The sequence below is a fragment of the Melopsittacus undulatus genome, chromosome Z (assembly GCF_012275295.1).
Source record: "Melopsittacus undulatus isolate bMelUnd1 chromosome Z, bMelUnd1.mat.Z, whole genome shotgun sequence".
In the NCBI taxonomy this organism is placed as follows: domain Eukaryota; kingdom Metazoa; phylum Chordata; class Aves; order Psittaciformes; family Psittaculidae; genus Melopsittacus; species Melopsittacus undulatus.
This window is the reverse complement of record NC_047557.1, coordinates 239119-265422: the sequence shown is the minus strand read 5'-3', so window position 1 is coordinate 265422 and position 26304 is coordinate 239119. Positions and strand designations below refer to the sequence as shown.

The 26304-nt window shown below is 53.7% G+C and overlaps 2 protein-coding genes across 2 annotated transcripts; both read right to left on the bottom strand.

Annotated features, from left to right (window-relative positions):
- Positions 1-649: 649 nt before the first annotated feature.
- Positions 650-8341, bottom strand: LOC117437928 (uncharacterized). Its single transcript, XM_034072875.1, has 4 exons — positions 8275-8341; positions 6228-6315; positions 4809-4925; positions 650-1279 (listed from the first exon to the last, which is right to left on the bottom strand). The coding sequence occupies exons 1-4, from the start codon at positions 8318-8320 to the stop codon at positions 841-843; spliced, it is 690 nt and encodes a 229-aa protein (XP_033928766.1). The 5' UTR covers positions 8321-8341; the 3' UTR covers positions 650-840.
- Positions 8342-8680: 339 nt separating this feature from the next.
- On the bottom strand, positions 8681-25141 carry LOC115946244 (asparagine--tRNA ligase, cytoplasmic-like). The gene is made up of 15 exons (XM_034073295.1): positions 25111-25141; positions 24368-24447; positions 23873-23938; positions 22506-22598; positions 20782-20871; positions 20595-20673; positions 20418-20488; positions 20204-20290; positions 18585-18806; positions 15839-16038; positions 12914-13049; positions 12629-12742; positions 11039-11170; positions 9181-9312; positions 8681-9111 (listed from the first exon to the last, which is right to left on the bottom strand). The coding sequence occupies exons 1-15, from the start codon at positions 25124-25126 to the stop codon at positions 8980-8982; spliced, it is 1650 nt and encodes a 549-aa protein (XP_033929186.1). The 5' UTR covers positions 25127-25141; the 3' UTR covers positions 8681-8979.
- Positions 25142-26304: the final 1163 nt, after the last annotated feature.

Below are 26304 nucleotides of genomic sequence, written 5' to 3'. Positions count from 1 at the left end.
TTGGACCCATAGAGACACATTGGACCCATAGAGACACATTGGACCCATAGAGACACATTGGAGCCCATAGAGACACATTGGAGCCCATAGAGACACATTGGACCCATAGAGACACATTGGACCCATAGAGACACATTGGACCCATAGACACACATTGGACCCATAGAGACACATTGGACCCATAGACACACATTGGACCCATAGAGACACATTGGACCCATAGAGACACATTGGACCCATAGAGACACATTGGACCCCATAGAGACACATTGGAGCCCATAGAGACACATTGGAGCCCATAGAGACACATTGGACCCCATAGAACATCATAGGACCCATAGAGACACATTGGACCCATAGAGACACATTGGACCCCATAGGGACACATTGGAGCCATAGAGACACATTGGAGCCATAGAGACACATTGGAGCCATAGAGACACATTGGACCCCATAGAGACACATTGGACCCCATAGAGACACATTGGACCCCATAGAGACACATTGGACCCATAGAGACACATTGGAGCCCATAGAGACACATTGGACCCATAGAGACACATTGGACCCATAGTACCCTATAGGACCCATAGAGACACATTGGACCCATAGACACACATTGGAGCCCATAGAACCCTATAGGACCCATAGAAACCCATAGAACCCATAGCAACACATAGTACCCTATAACACCCATAGTACCCCATAGAACCCATAGAACCCTATAACTAACCATAATACCCCATAGAACACCATAGAACCCATAGAAACCCATAGGACCCATAGAACACCATAGAATACCATAGAACCCATAGAAACCCCATAGAGCCCCATAGTACCCTATAGCACCCATAGCAAACCATAGTACCCATAGAACCCCATAGCAACCCATAGAACACCATAGAAACACATTGTACCCATAGAAACACATTGTACCCATAGAACACCATAGAGCCCCATAGGACCCATAGAAACACATAGAAACACATAGGACCCATAGAACACCATAGAATACCATAGAACCCATAGAAACCCTATAGAGCCCCATAGTACCCTATAGCACCCATAGCAAACCATAGTACCCCATAGTACCCATAGAACCCCATAGAACACCATAGGACCCATAGAACCCCATAGAACCCCATAGGACCCATAGAGCCCCATAGGACCCCATAGAGTAATGGGGTTAATGTACAGGATGGGGGAGCCCCCCCCGATGCGCTGGTACTGCTGCTGCACCCTGGCGCTGCGCAGCCGGGACAGGCAGCGGGACAGACACCTATGGGGTAGGACCCATAGGGACACATTGGGGACCATAGAGACACATTGGACCCATAGGGACACATTGGAGCCCATAGAGACACATTGGAGCCCATAGAGACACATTGGACCCCATAGAGACACATTGGACCCCATAGAGACACATTGGACCCCATAGAGACACATTGGACCCATAGGGACACATTGGACCCATAGAGACACATTGGACCCCATAGAGACACATTGGACCCATAGGGACACATTGGACCCATAGAGACACATTGGACCCCATAGAGACACATTGGACCCATAGGGACACATTGGAGCCCATAGAGACACATTGGACCCATAGAGACACATTGGACCCATAGAGACACATTGGACCCATAGGGACACATTGGACCCCATAGAGACACATTGGACCCATAGAGACACATTGGACCCCATAGAAACCCATAGAAACACATTGTACCCTACAGAATGCATAGGACCCATAGAAACACATTGGACCCATAGAGACACATTGGACCCATAGAGACACATTGGACCCTATAGAACACATAGAAACACATTGTACCCTATAGAACACATAGGAACACATTGTACCCCATAGGACCCATAGAAACCCACAGCACCCTATAGGACACCATAGAAGCCCATAGCAACCATAGAACACCATAGAAACACATAGAAACCCATAGAACACCATAGCACTCCATAGAAACCCATAGAAGCCCATAGCAACCCATAGAACCCATAGAACACCATAGAACCCCATAGCACACATAGCAACCCATAGAACCCCATAGAACACCATAGAAACCCATAGAACCCATAACACCCTATAGGACACCATAGCACCCATAGAAACCCATAGAAACCCATAGAACCCATAGAAACCCCATAGAGCCCCATAGTACCCTATAACACCCATAGCAAACCATAGTACCCCATAGAAACCCATAGGACCCATAGAAACTCATAGCACCCCATAGAAACACATAGAACCCCATAGAACACCATAGAAACCCATTGCACCCCATAGAAACACATTGTACCCCATAGAACCCCATAGAAACACATAGAACCCATAATACTCCATAGAACCCCATAGCATCCACAGCAATCCATAGCAAACCATAGCACCCATAGCACCCCATAGAACCCCATAGAATCCATAGTGTCCTATATCACCCCATAGCCGCCCCATAGCTGCCCCATAGACACCCCATAGACACCCCATAGACACCCCATAGCTGCCCCATAGCTGCCCCATAGACACCCCATAGACACCCCATAGACACCCCATAGCTGCCCCATAGACACCCCATAGACACCCCATAGCTGCCCCATAGACACCCCATAGACACCCCATAGCTGCCCCATAGCTGCCCCATAGACACCCCATAGCTGCCCCATAGACACCCCATAGACACCCCATAGACACCCCATAGCTGCCCCATAGACACCCCATAGACACCCCATAGCTGCCCCATAGACACCCCATAGCTGCCCCATAGACACCCCATAGACACCCCATAGACACCCCATAGCTGCCCCATAGACACCCCATAGACACCCCATAGCTGCCCCATAGACACCCCATAGACACCCCATAGACACCCATAGACACCCCATAGACACCCCATAGCTGCCCCATAGCTGCCCCATAGACACCCCATAGACACCCCATAGACACCCATAGACACCCCATAGACACCCCATAGACACCCCATAGACACCCCATAGCTGCCCCATATCACCCCATAGACACCCCATAGACACCCCATAGACACCCCATAGACACCCCATAGCTGCCCCATAGACACCCCATAGACACCCATAGACACCCCATAGACACCCCATAGACACCCCATATCACCCCATAGACACCCCATAGCTGCCCCATAGACACCCATAGACACCCCATAGACACCCCATAGACACCCATAGACACCCCATAGACACCCCATAGACACCCCATATCTGCCCCATAGACACCCCATAGACACCCATAGACACCCCATAGACACCCCATAGACACCCCATAGCTGCCCCATAGACACCCCATAGACACCCCATAGACACCCCATAGACACCCCATAGCTGCCCCATAGACACCCCATAGACACCCCATAGACACCCCATAGCTGCCCCATAGACACCCATAGACACCCATAGACACCCCATAGACACCCCATAGCTGCCCCATAGCTGCCCCATAGACACCCCATAGCTGCCCCATAGACACCCCATAGACACCCCATAGCATCCCCATAGACACCCATAGACACCCATAGACACCCCATAGACACCCCATAGCTGCCCCATAGCTGCCCCATAGACACCCCATAGACACCCATAGACACCCCATAGACACCCCATAGCTGCCCCATAGCTGCCCCATAGCTGCCCCATAGACACCCCATAGCTGCCCCATAGACACCCATAGACACCCCATAGACACCCATAGACACCCCATAGCTGCCCCATAGACACCCCATAGCTGCCCCATAGCTGCCCCATAGACACCCCATAGACACCCCATAGACACCCATAGACACCCCATAGCTGCCCCATAGACACCCCATAGCTGCCCCATAGACACCCATAGACACCCCATAGCTGCCCCATAGACACCCCATAGCTGCCCCATAGCTGCCCCATAGCTGCCCCATAGACACCCCATAGACACCCCATAGACACCCCATAGACACCCCATAGACACCCCATAGCTGCCCCATAGACACCCCATAGCTGCCCCATAGCTGCCCCATAGCTGCCCCATAGACACCCATAGACACCCCATAGACACCCCATAGACACCCCATAGCTGCCCCATAGACACCCCATAGCTGCCCCATAGCTGCCCCATAGCTGCCCCATAGCTGCCCCATAGACACCCCATAGACACCCCATAGACACCCCATAGCTGCCCCACAGCTGCCCCATAGCTGCCCCATAGACACCCCATAGCTGCCCCATAGCTGCCCCATAGACACCCCATAGCTGCCCCATAGACACCCCATAGCTGCCCCATAGACACCCCATAGACACCCATAGACACCCCATAGACACCCCATAGCTGCCCCATAGACACCCCATATCACCCCATATCACCCCATAGCTGCCCCATAGACACCCCATAGACACCCCATAGACACCCCATAGCTGCCCCATAGACACCCCATAGCTGCCCCATAGACACCCCATAGACACCCCATAGACACCCCATAGCTGCCCCATAGACACCCATAGACACCCATAGCTGCCCCATAGCTGCCCCATAGCTGCCCCATATCCACCCCATAGCTGCCCCATAGCTGCCCCATAGCTGCCCCATAGACACCCCATAGCTGCCCCATAGACACCCCATAGACACCCCATAGCAGCCCCATAGCTGCCCCATAGACACCCCATAGACACCCCATAGCAGCCCCATAGCAGCCCCATAGCTGCCCCATAGACACCCCATAGACACCCCATAGACACCCCATAGACACCCCATAGACACCCCATAGCTGCCCCATAGCAGCCCCATAAGTCACCTCTGTGCTGGCAGGGCCATGAGGTCCCTGTCCCGGAACAGCCGCAATAGGAAGTCCTGGACGTCCTCGAGCCGCTCGGGGCCTCCCATGTTCAACAGCAGGATCCCAGTCCTGGGGCTATGGGGCAGACACATAGAGACCCCATAGAGACCCCATAGGGAACCATTGGGACCCATAGGGACACATAGAGACCCCATAGGGAACCATAGAGACACATAGAGACCCATGTTCAACAGCAGGATCCCAGTCCTGGCCCTGCTATGGGGCAGACCCATAGGGACCCATAGAGACCCCATAGAGACCCATTGGGACCCATAGGGACCCATAGAGACCCATAGGGAACCATTGGGACCCATAGAGACACATAGAGACCACATAGAGACACATAGAGACACATAGAGACACATAGAGACCCATTGGGACCCATAGAGATACATAGAGACCCCATAGGGAACCATAGAGACCCCATAGAGACCCATAGAGACACATAGAGACCAATAGAGACCCATAGAGACACATAGAGACACATAGAGACCCATAGGGAACCATAGAGACCCATTGGGACCCATAGGGACCCCATAGGGAACCATAGAGACCCATAGAGACCCATAGAGACCCATAGAGACACATAGAGACACATAGAGACACATAGAGACACATAGAGACACATAGAGACCCCATAGAGACACATTGGGACCCATAGAGACCCATAGGGAACCATAGAGACCCATGTTCAACAGCAGGATCCCAGTCCTGGGCCTGCTATGGGGCAGACCCATAGGGACCCATAACTGACCCCATAGGGACACATAGAGACCCCATAGGGAACCATAGAGACCCATTGGGACCCATAGAGACCCCATAGGGAACCATAGAGACACATAGAGACCCATAGAGACCCCATAGAGACCCATAGAGACCCCATAGGGAACCATAGAGACACATAGAGACACATAGAGACCCATAGAGACCCCATAGAGACCCATAGAGACACATAGAGACCATAGAGACACATAGAGACCATAGAGACCCCATAGGGAACCATAGAGACCCCATAGGGAACCATTGGGACCCATAGAGACACATAGAGACACATAGAGACCTATAGAGACACATAGAGACCATAGAGACCATAGAGACCCATAGAGACCCATAGAGACCCATAGCAGCCCCATAGCAGATACACAACAGCCCCATATCAGACCCACAGCAGACCCACAGCAGCCCCATAGCATCCCTGCCCCACAGTATCCCTGCCCCATAGCAGCCCCATAGCAGCCCCATAGAGGCCCCATAGAGGCCCCATAGCAAACCCATATTAGACCCACAGCAGCCCCATAGCAGATCCACAGCATCCCTGCCCCACATCATCCCTGCCCCATAGAATCCCATCCCCCCATCAGTGTGTGCCCCACTCACGGTGCCTGTTCCCTGCTGTGGGTCTGGCAGCTCCTGCTCTGGGCCCTATAGGGCTGAGGGATCCTCAGGTACCTGCAGCTCTGGAGCACTGGGGGAGGGGAGGGGACAGTGAGACCCCATAGAGACCTATAGCTGCCCCATAGCAGCCCCATGGCTGCCCCATAGCTGCCCCATGGCTGCCCCATAGCTGCCCCATAGAGACCCATAGCTGCCCCATAGCTGCCCCATAGCTGCCCCATAGCTGCCCCATAGCTGCCCCATAGCTGCACCATAGCTGCCCCATAGCTGCCCCATAGCTCCCCATGGCTGCCCCATAGCTGCCCCATGGCTGCCCCATAGCTGCCCCATAGCTCCCCATAGCTGCCCCATGGCTGCCCCATAGCTGCCCCATAGCTGCCCCATGGCTGCCCCATAGCAGCCCCATAGCTCCCCCATAGCTGCCCATAGCTGCCCCATAGCTGCCCCATAGCTGCCCCATAGCTGCCCCATGGCTGCCCCATAGCTGCCCCATAGCTGCCCCATAGCTGCCCCATAGCTCCCCATGGCTGCCCCATAGCTGCCCCATAGCTGCCCCATGGCTGCCCCATAGCTGCCCCATAGCTCCCCATAGCTGCCCCATGGCTGCCCCATAGCTGCCCCATAGCTGCCCCATGGCTGCCCCATAGCTGCCCCATAGCAGCCCCATAGCTGCCCCATAGCTGCCCTATAGCTTCCCATAGCTGCCCTATAGCTTCCCATAGCTGCCCCATAGCAGCCCCATAGCTGCCCCATAGCTGCCCCATAGCAGCCCCATAGCTGCCCCATAGCTGCCCCATAGCAGCCCCATAGCTGCCCCATAGCTGCCCCATAGCTGCCCATGGCTGCCCCATGGCTGCCCCATAGCTGCCCCATAGCAGCCCCATGGCTGCCCCATAGCTCCCCCATAGCTGCCCCATGGCTGCCCCATAGCTCCCCATAGCTGCCCCATAGCTGCCCCATAGCAGCCCCATGGCTACCCCATAGCTGCCCCATAGCTGCCCCATAGCTCCCCATAGCTGCCCCATAGCTGCCCCATAGCTGCCCTATAGCTGCCCCATAGCTGCCCCATAGCTGCCCCATAGCTGCCCCATAGCAGCCCCATAGCTGCCCCATAGCTGCCCCATGGCTGCCCCATAGCTGCCCCATGGCTGCCCCATAGATGCCCCATAGCAGCCCCATAGCTGCCCCATAGACACCCATAGACACCCCATAGCTGCCCCATAGCAGCCCCATACATACCCCATAGCTGCCCCATAGCTGCCCCATGGCTGCCCCATAGCTGCCCCATAGCTGCCCCATGGCTGCCCCATAGCAGCCCCTCTGTGGGGTACAGGTGTGCCTATGGCAGCCCTACAGTATCCCTATGGGATCCCTATAGTGTCACTATAGCAGCCCTATGGTATCACTATAGTATCCCTATTGCATTCCTATAGTATCCTTATAGCATCGCTACAGTGTTCCTATAGTATCCTTATAGTACCCTTATCTCTATAGCGTCCCTATAGTATCCTTATAGCATCCTATAGCACCCCTATAGCGTTCCTATAGTGTCCCTATAGCATCGCTACAGTGTTCCTATAGCATCTTTATAGTATCCCTATAGCACCCCTATAGTGTTCCTATAGTGTTCCTATAGTATCCCTATAGCTTCCCTATAGTATCCCTATGGCATTCCTATAGTGTCCTTATAGCATCGCTACAGTGTTCCTATAGCATCCCTATAGCATTCCTATAGTATCCTTATAGTACCCTTATCTCTATAGCGTCCCTATAGTATCCTTATAGCATCCTATAGCACCCCTATAGCGTTCCTATAGTGTCCCTATAGCTTCCCTATAGTATCCCTATGGCATTCCCGTCCTGTCCCGCTCAGTCCCATTCCCATTCCCATCCCATTAATCCCATCCCCTATATCCCCTATATCCCATTCCCTATATCCCATTCCCATTAATCCCATCCCCTATATCCCATCCCCTATATCCCATCCCCTATATCCCCTATAGGGATCCCTATATCCCATCCCCCTCACCAGGCCGCACAGCCGCTGCCGCCGCCGCCATCTTGGCCGCCCGCATTCCCTCAGAGGCCTCAGGCCACGCCCCCCTCCCGTCAGCGAGGGGGCGGGGCCTGAGGAGGGGGCGTGGCTTAGAGGAGGGGGCGTGGCCTTGAGAGGGGTGTAGTCTATGGGAGGGGGCGTGGCTTATAGAAGGGGCGTGGCTCAGAGGGGGTGTTGCTTAGTGAAGGGGCGTGGCTTAAACGAGGGGGCGTGGCTTAGAGAGGGGCGTGGCTTGGAGGCGGAGCGTGGCTTAGAGGAGGGGGCGTGGCTTAGGGAAGGGGGCGTGGCCAAGCGGCGCCCTCGGCGCTAGGGTCCTAAAGGCGGCCGCTCTATAGGGGATGGCCTGTATGGGATAATGGGATCGCTCTGGACACTGGAATGCGTTGGGAACATCGTTTATTGGCTGAGCACAGGGACATGCAAAGGGGGGAGCGCAAAACACCCCATAGAACCCCATAAAACCCCATAGAACCCCATAGAACCCTATAGAACCCTATAGGGCAAAGCAGACGGGATTGGGATGCAGGTGGGATCAATGGGATCAGCCACAATCCCACCTCCCCCCAGCAATAAATAACCATAGGAACAGAAGGAAAACCCATATTGGCGTTCCCAATCCCTATGGGATCCTATGGGACCCTATGGGATCCTATAGGATCCTATGGGGTCGGAGCATCCTTATGGCCGGCAGCGCTGCAGGAAGCGAGGATACAGACACACATCCCGGATATGGGGCCGGTTGAGGATCCAGGTCAGCAGCCGCTCCAGTCCCAACCCATAACCTCCATGGGGGCAGGTCCCATATATCCTCTGCAGGCAATGGGGTTACTGGGATTACTGGGATCTAACTGGGATGACCCCAGTATAGGGGATACTGACCTGGTCTGTGTACCAGTAATAGGCTTTGGGGTCGATGCCCTCCCGTTGGTAACCCTGGAGTAGCTGCTCCAGGTCCCATATGCGCATGGAGCCGCCGGCCACTTCCCCCACGTTGGGCATTAGGACGTCAACCTATATGGGGTCATATGGGGCACATAGGGAGCCCATAGGGATCCAGGCATCCCGTTAACCCCATAGGGATCCATGCATCCCGTTATCCCCATAGGGATCAATGCATCCCATTAACCCCATAGGGATCCATGCATCACATTAACCCCATAGGGATCCGTGCATCCCATTAACCCCATAGGGATCCATGCTTCCCATTATCCCATTATCCCATATGGATCCATGCTTCCCATTATCCCATTATCCCATATGGATCCATGCTTCCCATTATCCCCATATGGATCCATGCTTCCCCTTATCCCATTATCCCCATATACATCCCAGTGCTTCTCATCCCATTATCCCTATATACATCCCAGTGCTTCCCATCCCATTATCCCTATATACATCCCAGTGCTTCCCATCCCATTATCCCCTATACATCCCAGTGCTTCCCATTCCCATTATCCCCATAGGGATCCATGCATCCCATTATCCCATATACATCCCAGTGCATCCCACCCCATTATCCCTATATACATCCCAGTGCTTCCCACCCCATTATCCCTATATACATCCCAGTGCATCCCATTATCCCATATACATCCCAGTGCTTCCCATCCCATTATCCCCATATACATCCCAGTGCTTCCCATTATCCCATATACATCCCAGTGCCTCCCATCCCATTATCCCATATACATCCCAGTGCTTCCCATCCCATTATCCCCTATACATCCCAGTGCCTCCCATCCCATTATCCCATATACATCCCAGTGCTTCCCATCCCATTATCCCATATACATCCCAGTGCTTCCCATTATCCCATATACATCCCAGTGCTTCCCACCCCATTATCCCATATACATCCCAGTGCTTCCCATTAACCCCATATGGCTCCCAGTGCTTCCCATCCCATTATCCCATATACATCCCAGTGCTTCCCATCCCATTATCCCATATACATCCCAGTGCCTCCCACCCCATTATCCCATATACATCCCAGTGCATCCCACCCCATTACCCCTATATACATCCCAGTGCATCCCACCCCATTATCCCATATACATCCCAGTGCTTCCCATCCCATTATCCCATATACATCCCAGTGCCTCCCATCCCATTATCCCATATGGATCCCAGTGCCTCCCACCCCATTAACCCCATATACATCCCAGTGCTTCCCATTATCCCATATACATCCCAGTGCTTCCCATTATCCCATATACATCCCAGTGCTTCCCACCCCATTATCCCATATACATCCCAGTGCTTCCCACCCCATTATCCCATATACATCCCAGTGCTTCCCATCCCATTATCCCATAGGGATCCATGCTTCCCATTATCCCATATGGATCCCAGTGCCTCCCACCCCATTATCCCATATACATCCCAGTGCTTCCCATCCCATTATCCCATATACATCCCAGTGCTTCCCATCCCATTATCCCCTATACATCCCAGTGCTTCCCACCCCATTATCCCATATACATCCCAGTGCTTCCCATTATTCCATATACATCCCAGTGCTTCCCATTCCATTATCCCATATACATCCCAGTGCTTCCCATCCCATTACCCCTATATACATCCCAGTGCTTCCCATTATCCCATATACATCCCAGTGCTTCCCACCCCATTATCCCCTATACATCCCAGTGCTTCCCATTAACCCCATATGGATCCATGCATCCCACCCCATTATCCCTATAGGGATCCCAGTGCCTCCCACCCCATTCCCACTTACAGACTGGGTTAAACTGGGATCCTCGGGACAAGGTTCCATATAGAAGGACTTGATGTCCCTTGGGAAGCGGCACAATAGGATCGGCTCATTTATGGTGTCGGTCATGAGGCGCTCGGGGGCTTCGGGGATGTCCTATGGGGTAATGGGATCCATAGGGGATCATGGAGCCATAGGGGATAATGGGAAGCATGGATCCATAGGGGATAATGGGATCATGGAGCCATAGGGGATAATGGGATAATGGATCCATAGGGGATCATGGAGCCATAGGGGATCATGGGATCATGGAGCCATAGGGGATAATGGGATAATGGATCCATAGGGGATAATGGGATCCATATGGGATCATGGAGCCATAGGGGATAATGGGATCATGGAGCCATAGGGGATAATGGGATAATGGATCCATATGGGATAATGGGATCATGGATCCATATGGGGTTAATGGGAAGCATGGATCCATATGGGATAATGGGATAATGGGATAATGGATCCATATGGGGTTAATGGGATAATGGATCCATATGGGGTAATGGGAAGCATGGATCCATATGGGGTTAATGGGATGCATGGATCCCTATGGGGATAATGGGATAATGGGAAGCATGGATCCATATGGGGTTAATGGGATAATGGGAAGCATGGATCCATATGGGGTTAATGGGATAATGGGAAGCATGGATCCATATGGGATCATGGGAAGCATGGATCCATATGGGATCATGGGATCATGGAGCCATATGGGATAATGGGAAGCATGGATCCATATGGGGATAATGGGAAGCATGGATCCATATGGGATAATGGGATAATGGGAAGCATGGATCCATATGGGATAATGGGATCATGGATCCATATGGGATAATGGGATAATGGGATAATGGATCCATATGGGATAATGGGATAATGGATCCATATGGGGATAATGGGATAATGGGAAGCATGGATCCATATGGGGTTAATGGGAAGCATGGATCCCTATGGGGTTAATGGGAAGCATGGATCCCTATGGGGTTAATGGGATGCATGGATCCATATAGGGTTAATGGGAAGCATGGATCCATATGGGATAATGGGATAATGGGATCATGGATCCATATGGGATAACGGGAAGCATGGATCCATATGGGATAATGGGATCATGGATCCATATGGGATAATGGGATGCATGGATCCCTATGGGGTTAATGGGATGCATGGATCCCTATAGGGATAATGGGATGCATGGATCCATATGGGGTTAACGGGATGCATGGATCCCTATAGGGATAATGGGAAGCATGGATCCATATGGGGTTAATGGGAAGCATGGATCCCTATAGGGATAATGGGAAGCATGGATCCCTATGGGGTTAATGGGATGCATGGATCCATATGGGGTTAATGGGATGCATGGATCCCTATAGGGTTAATGGGATGCATGGATCCATATGGGGTTAATGGGATGCATGGATCCCTATAGGGATAATGGGATAATGGGATAATGGATCCCTATGGGGTTAATGGGATGCATGGATCCCTATAGGGATAATGGGATAATGGGATGCATGGATCCCTATAGGGACAATGGGATAATAGGATGTTACTCACGTCCCCAAACTCATAGTAAGTCCCATCCTCCTTCTTTACTCCATGTTCCTTCAGCCACTCTATGGCCTCCCTATAGTCCATACGTCTAAAGGGTCTCTTGGGGGGCTGGAAACCCTATAGAATTCCATAGGGATTCTATTGGATCCCATTAGGATCAGATCCCATTGGATCGGATCCCATTGGGATCGGACCCCATTGGGATGCCCATAGGGGATGTGGGGCCCAGAGGATGCTATAGGAGCATCCCAGGCAGCACAAACCCCATTGTGACCCTATAGGACATACAGGGTTGAGGTCCTGGATCAATGGGGCCACAGGGGAGGCCAGGACCCTATAGAGGACATCACACACTAGGGTCTCTATACGATCCAATAGGTCCTCGAAGGTGATGAAGGGACACTCGGCCTCGATGTGGGTGTACCTGGAACCCATAAGTAGCATTAGGGGCCCTATAGGGTTAGGGGGGTCCTATATACGTGTATTGACCCTATTGATGGGCATTGACCCTATTGATGGGCATTGACCCCATTGCTGTGCATCAACCCCATTGCTGTACATTAACCCCATTGCTGTACATTAACCCCATAAAGCTGTACATTAACCCCATTGCTGTACATCACCCCCATTACTGTACATACCCCATTACCCCACACCCCCATCCCATAGCTGTGCATCAACCCCATTGCTGTACATTAACCCCATTACTCCATAGCATCACCCCATTGCCGTACACTGACCCCATTACCCCACACCCCCACCCCATAGCTATACATCACCCCCATTACTACACACTGACCCCATTACCCCACCCCATAGAGCTGTACATCACCCCATTACCGCACACTAACCCCATAACCCCCCCCACCCCATAGCCATAAATCACCCCATTACTATACATCACCCCATTACCCCCCCACCCCATAGCCATACATCACCCCCATTGCCGCACACTGACCCCATTAACCCACACCCCCACCCCATAGCTGTACATCAACCCCATTGCTGTGCATCAACCCCATTGCAGTGCATTAACCCCATTACTATACATAACCCTATTACCCCATCCCCCCACCCCATAGAGCTGTACATAACCCCATTGCTGTACATTAACCCCATAGAGCTGTACATTAACCCCATTGCTGTGCATTGACCCCATTGATTCAGAGCATCACCCCATTGCAGTGCATTAACCCCATTGCTATACATAACCCCATTACCCCCCCCCTCACCCCATTACTATACATCACCCCCATTACTGTACATCACCCCCATTGCTATACATAACCCCATTACCCCACACCCCATAGCTGTACATCAACCCCATTGCTGTGCATCAACCCCATTACTATACATAACCCCATTACCCCACCCCCCCACCCCATAGCCGTACATCACCCCCATTACCGCACACTGACCCCATTACTGTACATCACCCCCATTGCTGCACACTGACCCCATAACCCCCCCCCACCCCATAGCCATACATCAACCCCATTACTATACATAACCCCATTACCCCCCCCAACCCATTACTATACATCACCCCATTACTATACATAACCCCATTACCCCCCCCACCCCATTACTATACATCACCCCCATTGCTGTACATTAACCCCATTGCAGTCCATTAACCCCATTACTATACATCACCCCATTACTGCACACTGACCCCATAACCCCACCCCCCCACCCCATAGCTGTACATCAACCCCATTACTATACATAACCCCATTACCCCACCCCATTACTATACATCACCCCCATTGCTACACACTGACCCCATTACCCCACCCCATAGAGCTGTACATCACCCCCATTACTATACATAACCCCATTACCCCACCCCCCCACCCCATAGCTATACATCAACCCCATTACCCCACACCCCCACCCCCTAGCTATACATCAACCCCATTACTATACATCACCCCATTACCCCCCCCACCCCATAGCCGTACATCAACCCCATTGCTGTGCATTAACCCCATTGCTGTACATCAACATCAACCCCATTGCAGTGCATTAACCCCATTACTATACATAACCCCATTACCCCACACCCCCACCCCATAGCTATACATCAACCCCACTACTATACATAACCCCATAGCTGTACATAACCCCATTACTATACATCACCTCCATTACCGCACACTGACCCCATTACCCCACCCCCCCACCCCATACAGCTGTACATCACCCCCATTGCTGTACATTAACCCCATTGCTGTGCATCAACCCCATTGCTATACATAACCCCATAACCCCATTACCCCATTACTATACATCACCCCCATTACTATACACTGACCCCATAACCCCACCCCCCCACCCCATAGCCGTACACCACCCCCATTGCTATACATAACCCCATTACCCCACAGCCCCACCCCATAGCCATACATCAACCCCATTGCTACACATAGCCCCATTGCTGTACATAACCCCATTGCTGTACATTAACCCCATTGCTGTACATTAACCCCATTACCCCACACCCCCACCCCATTACTATACATCACCCCATTACCGCACACTGACCCCATTACCCCACACCCCCACCCCATAGCCATACATCACCCCATTGCTATACATAACCCCATTACGTCCCCCACCCCATAGCTATACATCACCCCCATTACTACACACTGACCCCATTACGCCACCCCATAGAGCTGTACATCACCCCCATTGCTATACATAACCCCATTACCCACACCCCCACCCCATTACTATACATCACCCCCATTGCTATACACTGACCCCATAACCCCACCCCCCACCCCATAGCCATACATCCCCCCCATTGCTATACATCACCCCATTACCCCCCCCACCCCATAGCCATACATCAACCCCATTACCGCACACTGACCCCATAACCCCCCCCCACCCCATTGCCGCACACTGACCCTATAACCCCACCCCCCACCCCATAGCCATACATCAACCCCATTGCAGTGCATTAACCCCATAGCTGTACATCAACCCCATTACCCCACACTGACCCCATTACCCCCCCCACCCCATAGCCATACATCACCCCATACCCCCCCCCACCCCATTACTATACATAACCCCATTACCCCCCCCACCCCATAGCCATACATCCCCCCCATTGCTATACATCACCCCATTACCCCCCCCACCCCATAGCCATACATCAACCCCATAACCCCATAACCCCCACCCCACCCCCCCACTCACTCAGCCAGGTGCCTCCGCGTGCGGGACTGCTCGGCCCTATAGGACGGCCCTATAGAGAACACATCCCCCAGTGCCGGGATGCAGGTTTCCAGGTACAACTGGGAGGACTGGGACAGAAAAGCTTCGTCCCCAAAGAAATCCAGTTTGAATAGGGTCGAGCCCCCCTCGACCTGCGTCTGCACCAGTGTGGGGGGGGTCACCTGTACTGGGAGAGACTGGGGTTACTGGGGAGGTCCTATGGGGTCCCTATGGGGTCCCTATGGGGTTTATATGGGATATAGGGTCAGCGCTCACCTCTATGGGGTCTAGATGGGATATAGGGTCAGCACTCACCTCTATGGGGTCTAGATGGGATATAGGGTCTATATGGGGTCTATAGTGTCTATAGGGTTAGTGCTCACCTTGCAGTAGCCATAGACACAGTAGTGGTCCCTAAAGGCCTGCAGCACCTTGGTCATGGTTATCCACTATGGGGTCTATATGGGGTCTATATGGGGTCTATATAGGGTCTATATGGGGTCTATAGGGTGGGTGCTCACCTCACAGTACCCATAGGCACAGTAGTGGGCCCTAAAGGCCTGCAGCACCATGGCCATGGTTATCCCCTATGGGGTCTATATGGGGTCTAGATGGGGTCTAGATGGGATATAGGGTCAGCACTCACCTCTATGGGGTCTAGATGGGGTCTATATGGGATATAGGGTCGGGTGCTCACCTCTATGGGGTCTATATGGGGTCTAGATGGGATATAGGGTTGGGAGCTCACCTTGCAGTACCCATAGGCACAGAAGTGGGCCCTAAAGGCCTGCAGCACCATGGCCATGGTTATCCCCTATGGGGTCTATATGGGGTCTAGATGGGATATAGGGTCAGCGCTCACCTCTATGGGGTCTATATTGGATATAGGGTCAGGAGCTCACCTCTATGGGGTCTATATGGGATATAGGGTCTATATGGGATATAGGATCTATATGGGATATAGGGTCAGCGCTCACCTCTATGGGGTCTATATGGGATATAGGGTCTATATGGGATATAGGGACGGGTGCTCACCTCTACGGGGTCTATATGGGGTCTAGATAGGATATAGGATCAGTGGTCACCTCTATGAGGTCTATATGGGATACAGGGTCTATATGGGATATAGGGTCTATATGGGATATAGGGTCAGCGCTCACCTCTATAGGGTCTATAGGGTCTATAGGGTCAGCGCTCACCTCTATGGGGTCTATATGGGATATAGGGTCTATATGGGGTCTATAGTGTCTATAGGGTCAGCGCTCACCTCTATGGGGTCTATATGGGATATAGGGTCTATAGTGTCTATAGGGTCAGGTGCTCACCTCGCAGTACCCATAGGCACAGTAGTGTTCCCTAAAGGCCTGCAGCAGCCCCGCACGCACCCGCAGCACCTTGGCCATGGCTATCCTCTATGGGGTCTATATGGGGTCTATAGGGTCTATAGGGTCAGCGCTCACCTCTATGGGGTCTATATGGGATATAGGGTCTATATGGGGTCTATAGTGTCTATAGGGTCAGCGCTCACCTCTATGGGGTCTATATGGGATATAGGGTCTATAGTGTCTATAGGGTCAGGTGCTCACCTCGCAGTACCCATAGGCACAGTAGTGTTCCCTAAAGGCCTGCAGCAGCCCCGCGCGCACCCGCAGCACCTTGGCCATGGTTATCCTCTATGGGGTCTATATGGGGTCTATATGGGGTCTATAGGGTCTATAGGGTCAGCGCTCACCTCTATGGGGTCTATATGGGATATAGGGTCTATATGGGGTCTATAGTGTCTATAGGGTCATGGCTCACCTCGCAGTACCCATAGGCACAGTAGTGTTCCCTAAAGGCCTGCAGCAGCCCCGCGCGCACCCGCAGCACCTTGGCCATGGTTATCCTCTATGGGGTCTATATGGGGTCTATATGGGGTCTATAGGGTCTATAGTGTCTATAGGGTCAGCGCTCACCTCTATGGGGTCTATATGGGGTCTATAGGGTCTATAGGGTCAGCGCTCACCTCTATGGGGTCTATATGGGATATAGGGTCTATATGGGGTCTATATAGGGTTTATAGGGTCTATAGGGTCAGCGCTCACCTCTATGGGGTCTGTATGGGATATAGGGTCTATATGGGGTCTATATAGGGTTTATAGGGTCTATAGGGTCAGCGCTCACCTCTATGGGGTCTGTATGGGATATAGGATCTATATGGGGTCTATAGTGTCTATAGGGTCAGCGCTCACCTCTATGGGGTCTATATGGGATATAGGGTCTATATAGGGTCTATAGTGTCTATAGGGTCAGCGCTCACCTCTATGGGGTCTATAGTGTCTATAGGGTCAGCACTCACCTCTATAGGGTCTATAGGGTCTATATAGGGTCTATAGTGTCTATAGGGTCAGCACTCACCTCGCAGTACCCATAGGCACAGTAGTGTTCCCTAAAGGCCTGCAGCAGCCCCGCACGCACCCGCAGCACCTTGGCCATGGTTATCCCCTATGGGGTCTATATGGGGTCTATAGGGTCTATAGGGTCAGCGCTCACCTCTATGGGGTCTATAGGGTCTATAGGGTCAGCGCTCACCTCTATGGGGTCTAGATGGGATATAGGGTCAGGAGCTCACCTCTATGGGGTCTATATGGGATATAGGGTCTATATGGGGTCTATATGGGATATAGGATCTATATGGGGTCTATAGGGTCTATATAGGGTCTATAGTGTCTATAGGGTCATGGCTCACCTCACAGTACCCATAGGCACAGTAGTGTTCCCTAAAGGCCTGCAGCAGCCCCGCACGCACCCGCAGCACCTTGGCCATGGCCTCGCCTCGCAGCAGGATGTGCCTCTGGTTCAGCTGCACGTCCACGTCCGCGGCCTCGTTGAGGACGTTGTCGGCCCCCCCAGGTGGGGCCAGCCCCACAACCTGCCAGTAGTCACAGTGCAGCTCGTGCCCACCGGGGGCCTGGGGGGGGGGACATAGGGGGGGTCAGTGTGGGGCTCAGACCCATATAGGGGGGGCACAAAGGGGGATTGGGGTCCTCACCTCCTAACTGCCTCCAGTGAGGCCCATTGAAGTACATTGAGTCCCATTGGATCCCATTACATCCCCATAACTGCCTCCAGTGAGGCCCATTGATGTACATTGAGTCCCATTGAATCCCATTACGTCCCCATAGGTGCCTCCAGTGAGGCCCATTGGGTCCCATCACATCCCCATAGCTGCCTCCAGTGAGGCCCATTGAGTCCCATTGAGTCCCATCACATCCCCATAGCTGCCTCCAGTGAGGCCCATTGAGTCCCATTACATCCCCATAGCTGCCTCCAGTGAGGCCCATTGAGTCCCATTATATCCCTGTACCTGCCTCCAGTGAGGCCCATTGAGGCCCATTGAGTCCCATTACATCCCCATAGCTGCCTCCAGTGAGGCCCATTGGGTCCCATCACATCCCCATAGCTGCCTCCAGTGAGGCCCATTGAGGTACATTGAGTCCTATTGCATCCCCATAGCTGCCTCCATTGGCTCCCATCACATCCCCATAGGTGCCTCCAGTGAGGCCCATTGAGTCCCATTACATCCCCATAGCTGCCTCCAGTGAGGCCCATTGAGGCCCATTGGGTCCCATTGGATCCCATTACATCCCCATAACTGCCTCCAGTGAGGCCCATTGAAGTACATTGAGTCCCATTGGATCCCATTACATCCCCATAGCTGCCTCCAGTGAGTCCCATTGGATCCCATTACATCCCCATAACTGCCTCCAGTGAGGCCCATTGAGTCCCATCACATCCCCATAGCTGCCTCCAGTGAGGCCCATTGGGTCCCATCACATCCCATAGCTGCCTCCAGTGAGGCCCATTGAGTCCCATCACATCCCCATAGCTGCCTCCAGTGAGGCCCATTGGCTCCCATTGCATCCCAATAGCTGCCTCCAGTGAGGCCCATTGAGGCCCATTGAGTCCCATCACATCCCCCCATAGGTGCCTCCAGTGAGGCCCATTGGCTCCCATCACATCCCCATAGCTGCCTCCAGTGAGGCCCATTGGGTCCCATCACATCCCCATAGCTGCCTCCAGTGAGGCCCATTGAGTCCCATCCCATCCCCATATCTGCCTCCAGTGAGGCCCATTGAGTCCCATTGAGTCCCATCACATCCCCATAGCTGCCTCCAGTGAGGCCCATTGAGTCCCATTGCATCCCCATAGCTGCCTCCAGTGAGGCCCATTGAGTCCCATCACATCCCCATAGCTGCCTCCAGTGAGGCCCATTGAGTCCCATTGAGTCCCATCCCAACCCCACAAAGGGAATGGGTCCACCCCATAGATCCATAGGTTGGCAATGGGGTTTAGGGTATTCCCGACCTGCTTCCCGGGGGGAACCAGCCTCAACATCCCATAAACGGCCACGCTGCTCTCGGTGGACAGCACCAGTCCATTGTAGCATTGGCACTGGGGAGGATAATGGGATTGGGGTCAGGGATGGGGATTGGGATCATGGATGGGGATGGGTGATCCCATAGGATAATAGGGCAGGATTGGGATCATGTATAGGATAACCCCATAGGATCCCACTGACCAGCTCATCCGCCAGCACACACTGTAGGAAGCCAGTCCCATCCCGCAGCACCAGGAACATCAGGTTCTTCCCTATGGGATGAGAGGTTGGGAAACCTAAATCCATAGGAACCCATAGGGACCCATAGGGACCCATAGGGATCTATAGGGCCCCATATAGGACCCCAATGGTGCTCACCCTGGCGACGCAAGCGATGGACCCAGCCTAGGACCTTCACCCTTTGGCCTCTCCAGGCCTCCAGAGCTGAGATCTTCACCTGGGAATACCCATAGGGAATGATGGGAATTCCCATTCCCAATGTGTTCCCTATGGGATCCCCTATAACAGGGGATTGGGATGGAGGCCTCGATCCTATGGGACTCACCTGTTTGGCCTCGGGGAGGCTGCGATCCTCATGGAGCTGGATCTTCTTGGCCTCCTCTAGGTTCTTCTCCCTCCTCATCAGGTCTTCGGCCTATGGGATTCAATGGGATTTAATGGGATTCAATGGGATTTAATGGGATTCAATGGGATTCAATGGGGTTCAATGGGATTCGATGGGATCCGATGGGATCCGATGGGATCCGATAGGATCCAATGGGATTCAATGGGATTCAATGGGATTCGATGGGATTCGATGGGATTCAATGGGATTCGATGGGATTCGATGGGATTCAATGGGATTTGATGGGATCCAATGGGATTCAATGGGATTCAATGGGATTCAATGGGATCAATGGGATTCAATGGGATTCAATGGGATTCAGTGGGATTCAGTGGGATTCAGTGGGATTCAATGGGATCCAATGGGATTCAATGGGATTCGATGGGATTCAATGGGGTTCGATGGGATTCAATGGGATTCAATGGGATTCGATGGGATTCAATGGGATTCAATGGGATTCGATGGGATTCAATGGGACTCAATGGGATTCAATGGGATTCAGTGGGATCCAGTGGGATTCAATGGGGTTCAATGGGATTCGATGGGATTCAATGGGATCCAATGGGATTCAATGGGATTTAATGGGATTCAATGGGATCCAATGGGATTCAATGGGATTCAATGGGATTCAATGGGATTCAGTGGGATTCAATGGGATCCAATGGGATTCAATGGGATCCAATGGGGTTCAATGGGATTCAATGGGATTCAATGGGATCCAATGGGATTCAATGGGATCCAATGGGATCCAATGGGATTCAATGGGATCCAATGGGATCCAATGGGATCCAATGGGGTTCAATGGGATTCAATGGGATTTAATGGGATTCAATGGGATCCAATGGGATTCAATGGGATTCAATGGGATTCAATGGGATTCAGTGGGATTCAATGGGATCCAATGGGATTCAATGGGATCCAATGGGGTTCAATGGGATCCAATGGGATTCAAGGGGATTCAAGGGGATCCAATGGGATCCAATGGGATTCAATGGGATCCAATGGGATTCAATGGGATCCAATGGGATCCAATGGGATCCAATGGGATTCAATGGGATTCAATGGGATCCAATGGGATCCAATGGGATTCAATGGGATTCAATGGGATTTAATGGGATCCGATGGGATTCAATGGGGTTCAATGGGATTCAATGGGATTCAATGGGTTCAATGGGATTCAATGGGATTCAGTGGGATCCAATGGGATTCAATGGGAGCCAATGGGATTCAATGGGATCCAATGGGATCCAATGGGATTCAATGGGATTCGATGGGATTCAATGGGGTTCAATGGGATTCGATGGGATTCGATGGGATTCGATGGGATCCGATGGGATTCAATGGGATCCAATGGGATTCAATGGGATTCAATGGGATTCGATGGGATTCGATGGGATCCGATGGGATTCGATGGGATTCAGTGGGATTCAATGGGATCCAATGGGATTCAATGGGATTCAATGGGATCCAATGGGATCCAATGGGATTCAAGGGGATCCAATGGGATTCGATGGGATTCAATGGAATCCAATGGGATTCAATGGGATCCAATGGGATTCAATGGGATTCAATGGGATCCAATGGGATCCAATGGGATCCATTGGGATCCAATGGGATTCAATGGGATCCAATGGGATTCAATGGGATCCCATCCGCGGCCTCACCTCCCTCCTGTCCTTGGCCTCGCTCCTCAGCCTCTCCCGGTGCCAAAGCTTCTTCCCATTCTTCAGTTGGGATTTGGAGATGGGAGCCCAGCGCTGTGGGAATAAGGGATCCTATAGGATCCATACATCCCATACACCCCCCCCCATATCCCATGGGATGCCCCATAGGGAGGCTCCATAGGGATGCTCCATAGGGAGGCTCCATAGGGATGCTCCATGGGATGCTCCATAGGATGCTCCATAGGGATGCCCCATAGGGATGCCCCATAGGGATGCCCCATAGGGATGCTCCATAGGGAGGCCCCATAGGGAGGCCCCATAGGGATGCCCCATAGGGATGCTCTATAGGGAGGCTCCATAGGGATGCCCTATAGGGATGCTCCATAGGGATGCCCCATAGGGATGCCCCATAGGGATGCCCCATAGGGATGCTCTATAGGGATGCTCCATAGGGATGCTCCATAGGGATGCTCCATAGGGATGCCCTATAGGGATGCCCCATAGGGATGCCCCATAGGGATGCTCTATAGGGATGCTCCATAGGGATGCTCCATACGGATGCTCCATAGGGAGGCTCCATAGGGAAGCTCCATAGGGATGCCCCATAGGGATGCTCTATAGGGATGCTCCATAGGGATGCTCCATAGGGATGCCCCATAGGGATGCTCCATAGGGAGGCTCCATAGGGATGCTCCATAGGGATGCTCTATAGGGAGGCTCCATAGGGATGCCCCATAGGGATGCTCCATAGGGATGCTCCATAGGGATGCCCCATAGGGAGGCTCCATAAGGATGCCCCATAGGGAGGCTCCATAGGGATGCTCCATAGGGAGGCTCTATAGGGATGCTCCATAGGGATGCTCCATAGGGATGCTCCATAGGGATGCCCCATAGGGATGCTCCATAGGGAGGCTCCATAGGGATGCTCCATAGGGATGATCCATAGGGATGCTCCATAGGGATGCTTAGGGATGCTCCATAGGGATGCCCCATAGGGATGCCCCATAGGGATGCCCCATAGGGAGGCTCCATAGGGATGCCCCATAGGGATGCTCCATAGGGAGGCTCTATAGGGATGCCCCATAGGGAAGCTCCATAGGGAGGCTCCATAGGGATGCCCCATAGGGATGCTCTATAGGGATGCCCCATAGGGATGCTCCATAGGGATGCTCCATAGGGATGCTCCATAGGGATGCCCCATAGGGATGCTCCATAGGGATGCTCCATAGGGATGCTCTATAGGGATGATCCATAGGGATGATCCATAGGGATGCTCTATAGGGATGATCCATAGGGATGCTCCATAGGGATGCTCTATAGGGATGCTCCATAGGGATGCTCCATAGGGATGCTCCATAGGGATGCACCTCGTTCTCCTGCTGGGAATCCACATAGATAGTAGGGAATGGCTCCTTCCCGACCGTCAGTAGGGCCTGCAATGGGGAACAATGGGATTGAGGCCCCGACCCCATTCCTATGGGATCATCCCGACCCCATTCCCATAGGATCCCAGCCCCATTCCCATTGGATCCCAGCCCCATTCCCATAGGATCCCAGCCCCATTCCCATTGGATCCCAGCCCCATTCCCATAGGATCCCAACCCCATTCCCATAGGATCCCAACCCCATTCCCATAGGATCCCATTCCTATGGGATCATCGTCCCCATTCCCATAGGATCCCAGCCCCATTCCCATAGGATCCAATCCCCATTCCCATAGGATCCCATCCCCATTCCCATTGGATCCCAGCCCCATTCCCATAGGATCCCGTCCCCATTCCCATAGGATCCCGACCCCATTCCCATAGGATCCCGACCCCATTCCCATAGGATCCCAACCCCATTCCTATAGGATCTGATACCTTCAGCACTGTCTTGAATGGGCTCATCCGGGTCCCGTCCCCATTGGAGTCGCTGCCCTCCCGTTCGGATACATAGAGCTCTGCAATGGGGACCCCCCCCCCCATTGACATCAATGGACCCCAAACCCCCCCCCATTAACGTCAAAGGACCCCAAACCCCCCCCCATTAACATCAATGGACCCCAAACCCCCCCCCATTGACATCAATGGACCCCAAATCCCCCCCCATTAACGTCAATGGACCCCAAACCCCCCCCCATTAACGTCAATGGGGACCGGACCCCCCCCCATTAACGTCAATGGACCCCAAACCCCCCCCCATTGACATCAATGGGCCCCAAACCCCCCCCCATTAACGTCAATGGACCCCAAACCCCCCCCCATTGACATCAATGGACCCCAAACCCCCCCCCATTAACATCAATGGACCCCAAACCCCCCCCCGTTAACATCAATGGACCCCAAACCCCCCCCCATTAACATCAATGGGCACCGGACCCCCCCCCCATTGACATCAATGGGGACAGGACCCCCCCCCGTTAACATCAATGGGGACCGGACCCCCCCCCATTAACATCAATGGACCCCAAACCCCCCCCCATTAACGTCAATGGACCCCAAACCCCCCCCCATTGACATCAATGGGGACCGGAAGTGACCGGAAGGAACCGGAAGGAACCAGAAGCCACCGGAACCCAACCGGAACCTCTAGGCCCCGACCCCCCCCCCGCTGCAGGCCTCACCCATGACGTCCGCCATGCTGGTCCCGCCGGAAGTGCCGCACCGCACTTCCGCCGCCGGGCCGGCAGGGGGCGGGGCTGCGGCGGGTCACGTGGTGGCGGGGCAGACGCAATGCGGGGAGGAAGCCACGCCCCCTCTGAGTGAAGCCCCGCCCCCTTTGCGAGGCCACGCCCCCTATCCGCGGCCCTGATGTGAAGCCCCGCCCCTTAGGAAGCCCTGAGAGAGCAGCGTGAGGACACGTCCCCCCCTTAGGCCACGCCCCCAAGCCTGAGGCCACGCCCACCTGCCGGCAGCGCTGAGGTGAAGCCCCGCCCCTTTGTGTGAGGCCACGCCCCCTACCCGCTGTCCTAAGGTGAAGCCCCGCCCCTCAGATGGCCCTGAAAGAGCAGCGTGAGGACACGCCCCCTACCTGAGGCCACGCCCCCTATCCGACGCCCTGATGTGAAGCCACGCCCCCTTCGCTTTAGGCCACGCCCCCGCCGTGAGGTGAAGCCCCGCCCCTCAATCAGCCCTGAGGGAGCAGCGTGTGACCACGTCCCCTTTGGCCACGCCCCCCTACCTGAGGCCACGCCCCCTGACAGCCGCCCTGATGTGAGGCCACGCCCCCCAGCACGAGCCCCCGCCCCCCCGTGAGGTGAAGCCCCGCCCCCTGCCCGCCGATCTGACGTGAAGTCACGCCCCCTTTGCGAGGCCACGCCCCCTGTCAGCGGTCCTGAGGTGAAGCCCCGCCCCCTGCTCACCGTCCTGAGGTGAAGCCCCGCCCCCTGCTCACCGTCCTGGGGTGAAGCCACGCCCCCTGATTTGAGGCCACGCCCCCTATCCGCGGCCCTGAGGTGAAGCCCCGCCCCTCAGGCAGCCATGAGAGAGCAGCGTGAGGACACGTCCCCCTTAGGCCACGCCCCTTTGCCTGAGGCCCCGCCCCCGTCCGCGGCCATGAGGTGAAGCCACGCCCCCTACGTGAGGCCACGCCCCCTGCCCTGAGGTGAAGCCCCGCCCCTCAATCAGCCCTGGAGAGCAGCGTGAGGCCACGTCCCCCTTAAGCCACGCCCCTTTTACGAGGCCACGCCCCCTGCCCTGAGGTGAAGCCCCGCCCCTCGGGCAGCTCTGAGGGAGCAGCGTGAGGACACGTCCCCCTAAAGCCACGCCCCCCGACTGAGGCCACGCCCCCTGTCCTGAGGTGAAGCCCCGCCCCCTGC

What these genes read in the sequence shown, in the direction of transcription:
- LOC117437928 (XM_034072875.1), bottom strand. Translation starts at nt 8,320, where the DNA reads ATGCGGGCGGCCAAGATGGCGGCGGCGGCAGCGGCTGTGCGGCCTG. An exon ending in GGCAGCGGCTGTGCGGCCTG is followed by an intron (nt 6,316 to 8,274) that starts GTGAGGGGGATG and finishes CCCCTCCCCCAG; the next exon opens with TGCTCCAGAGCTGCAGGTAC. An exon ending in CACAGCAGGGAACAGGCACC is followed by an intron (nt 4,926 to 6,227) that starts GTGAGTGGGGCA and finishes TCTGCCCCATAG; the next exon opens with CCCCAGGACTGGGATCCTGC.
- LOC115946244 (XM_034073295.1), bottom strand. An exon ending in GTGTGCTGGCGGATGAGCTG is followed by an intron (nt 20,291 to 20,417) that starts GTCAGTGGGATC and finishes TATCCTCCCCAG; the next exon opens with TGCCAATGCTACAATGGACT. An exon ending in GTGCCTATGGGTACTGTGAG is followed by an intron (nt 16,039 to 18,584) that starts GTGAGCCATGAC and finishes CTCCCAGTACAG; the next exon opens with GTGACCCCCCCCACACTGGT.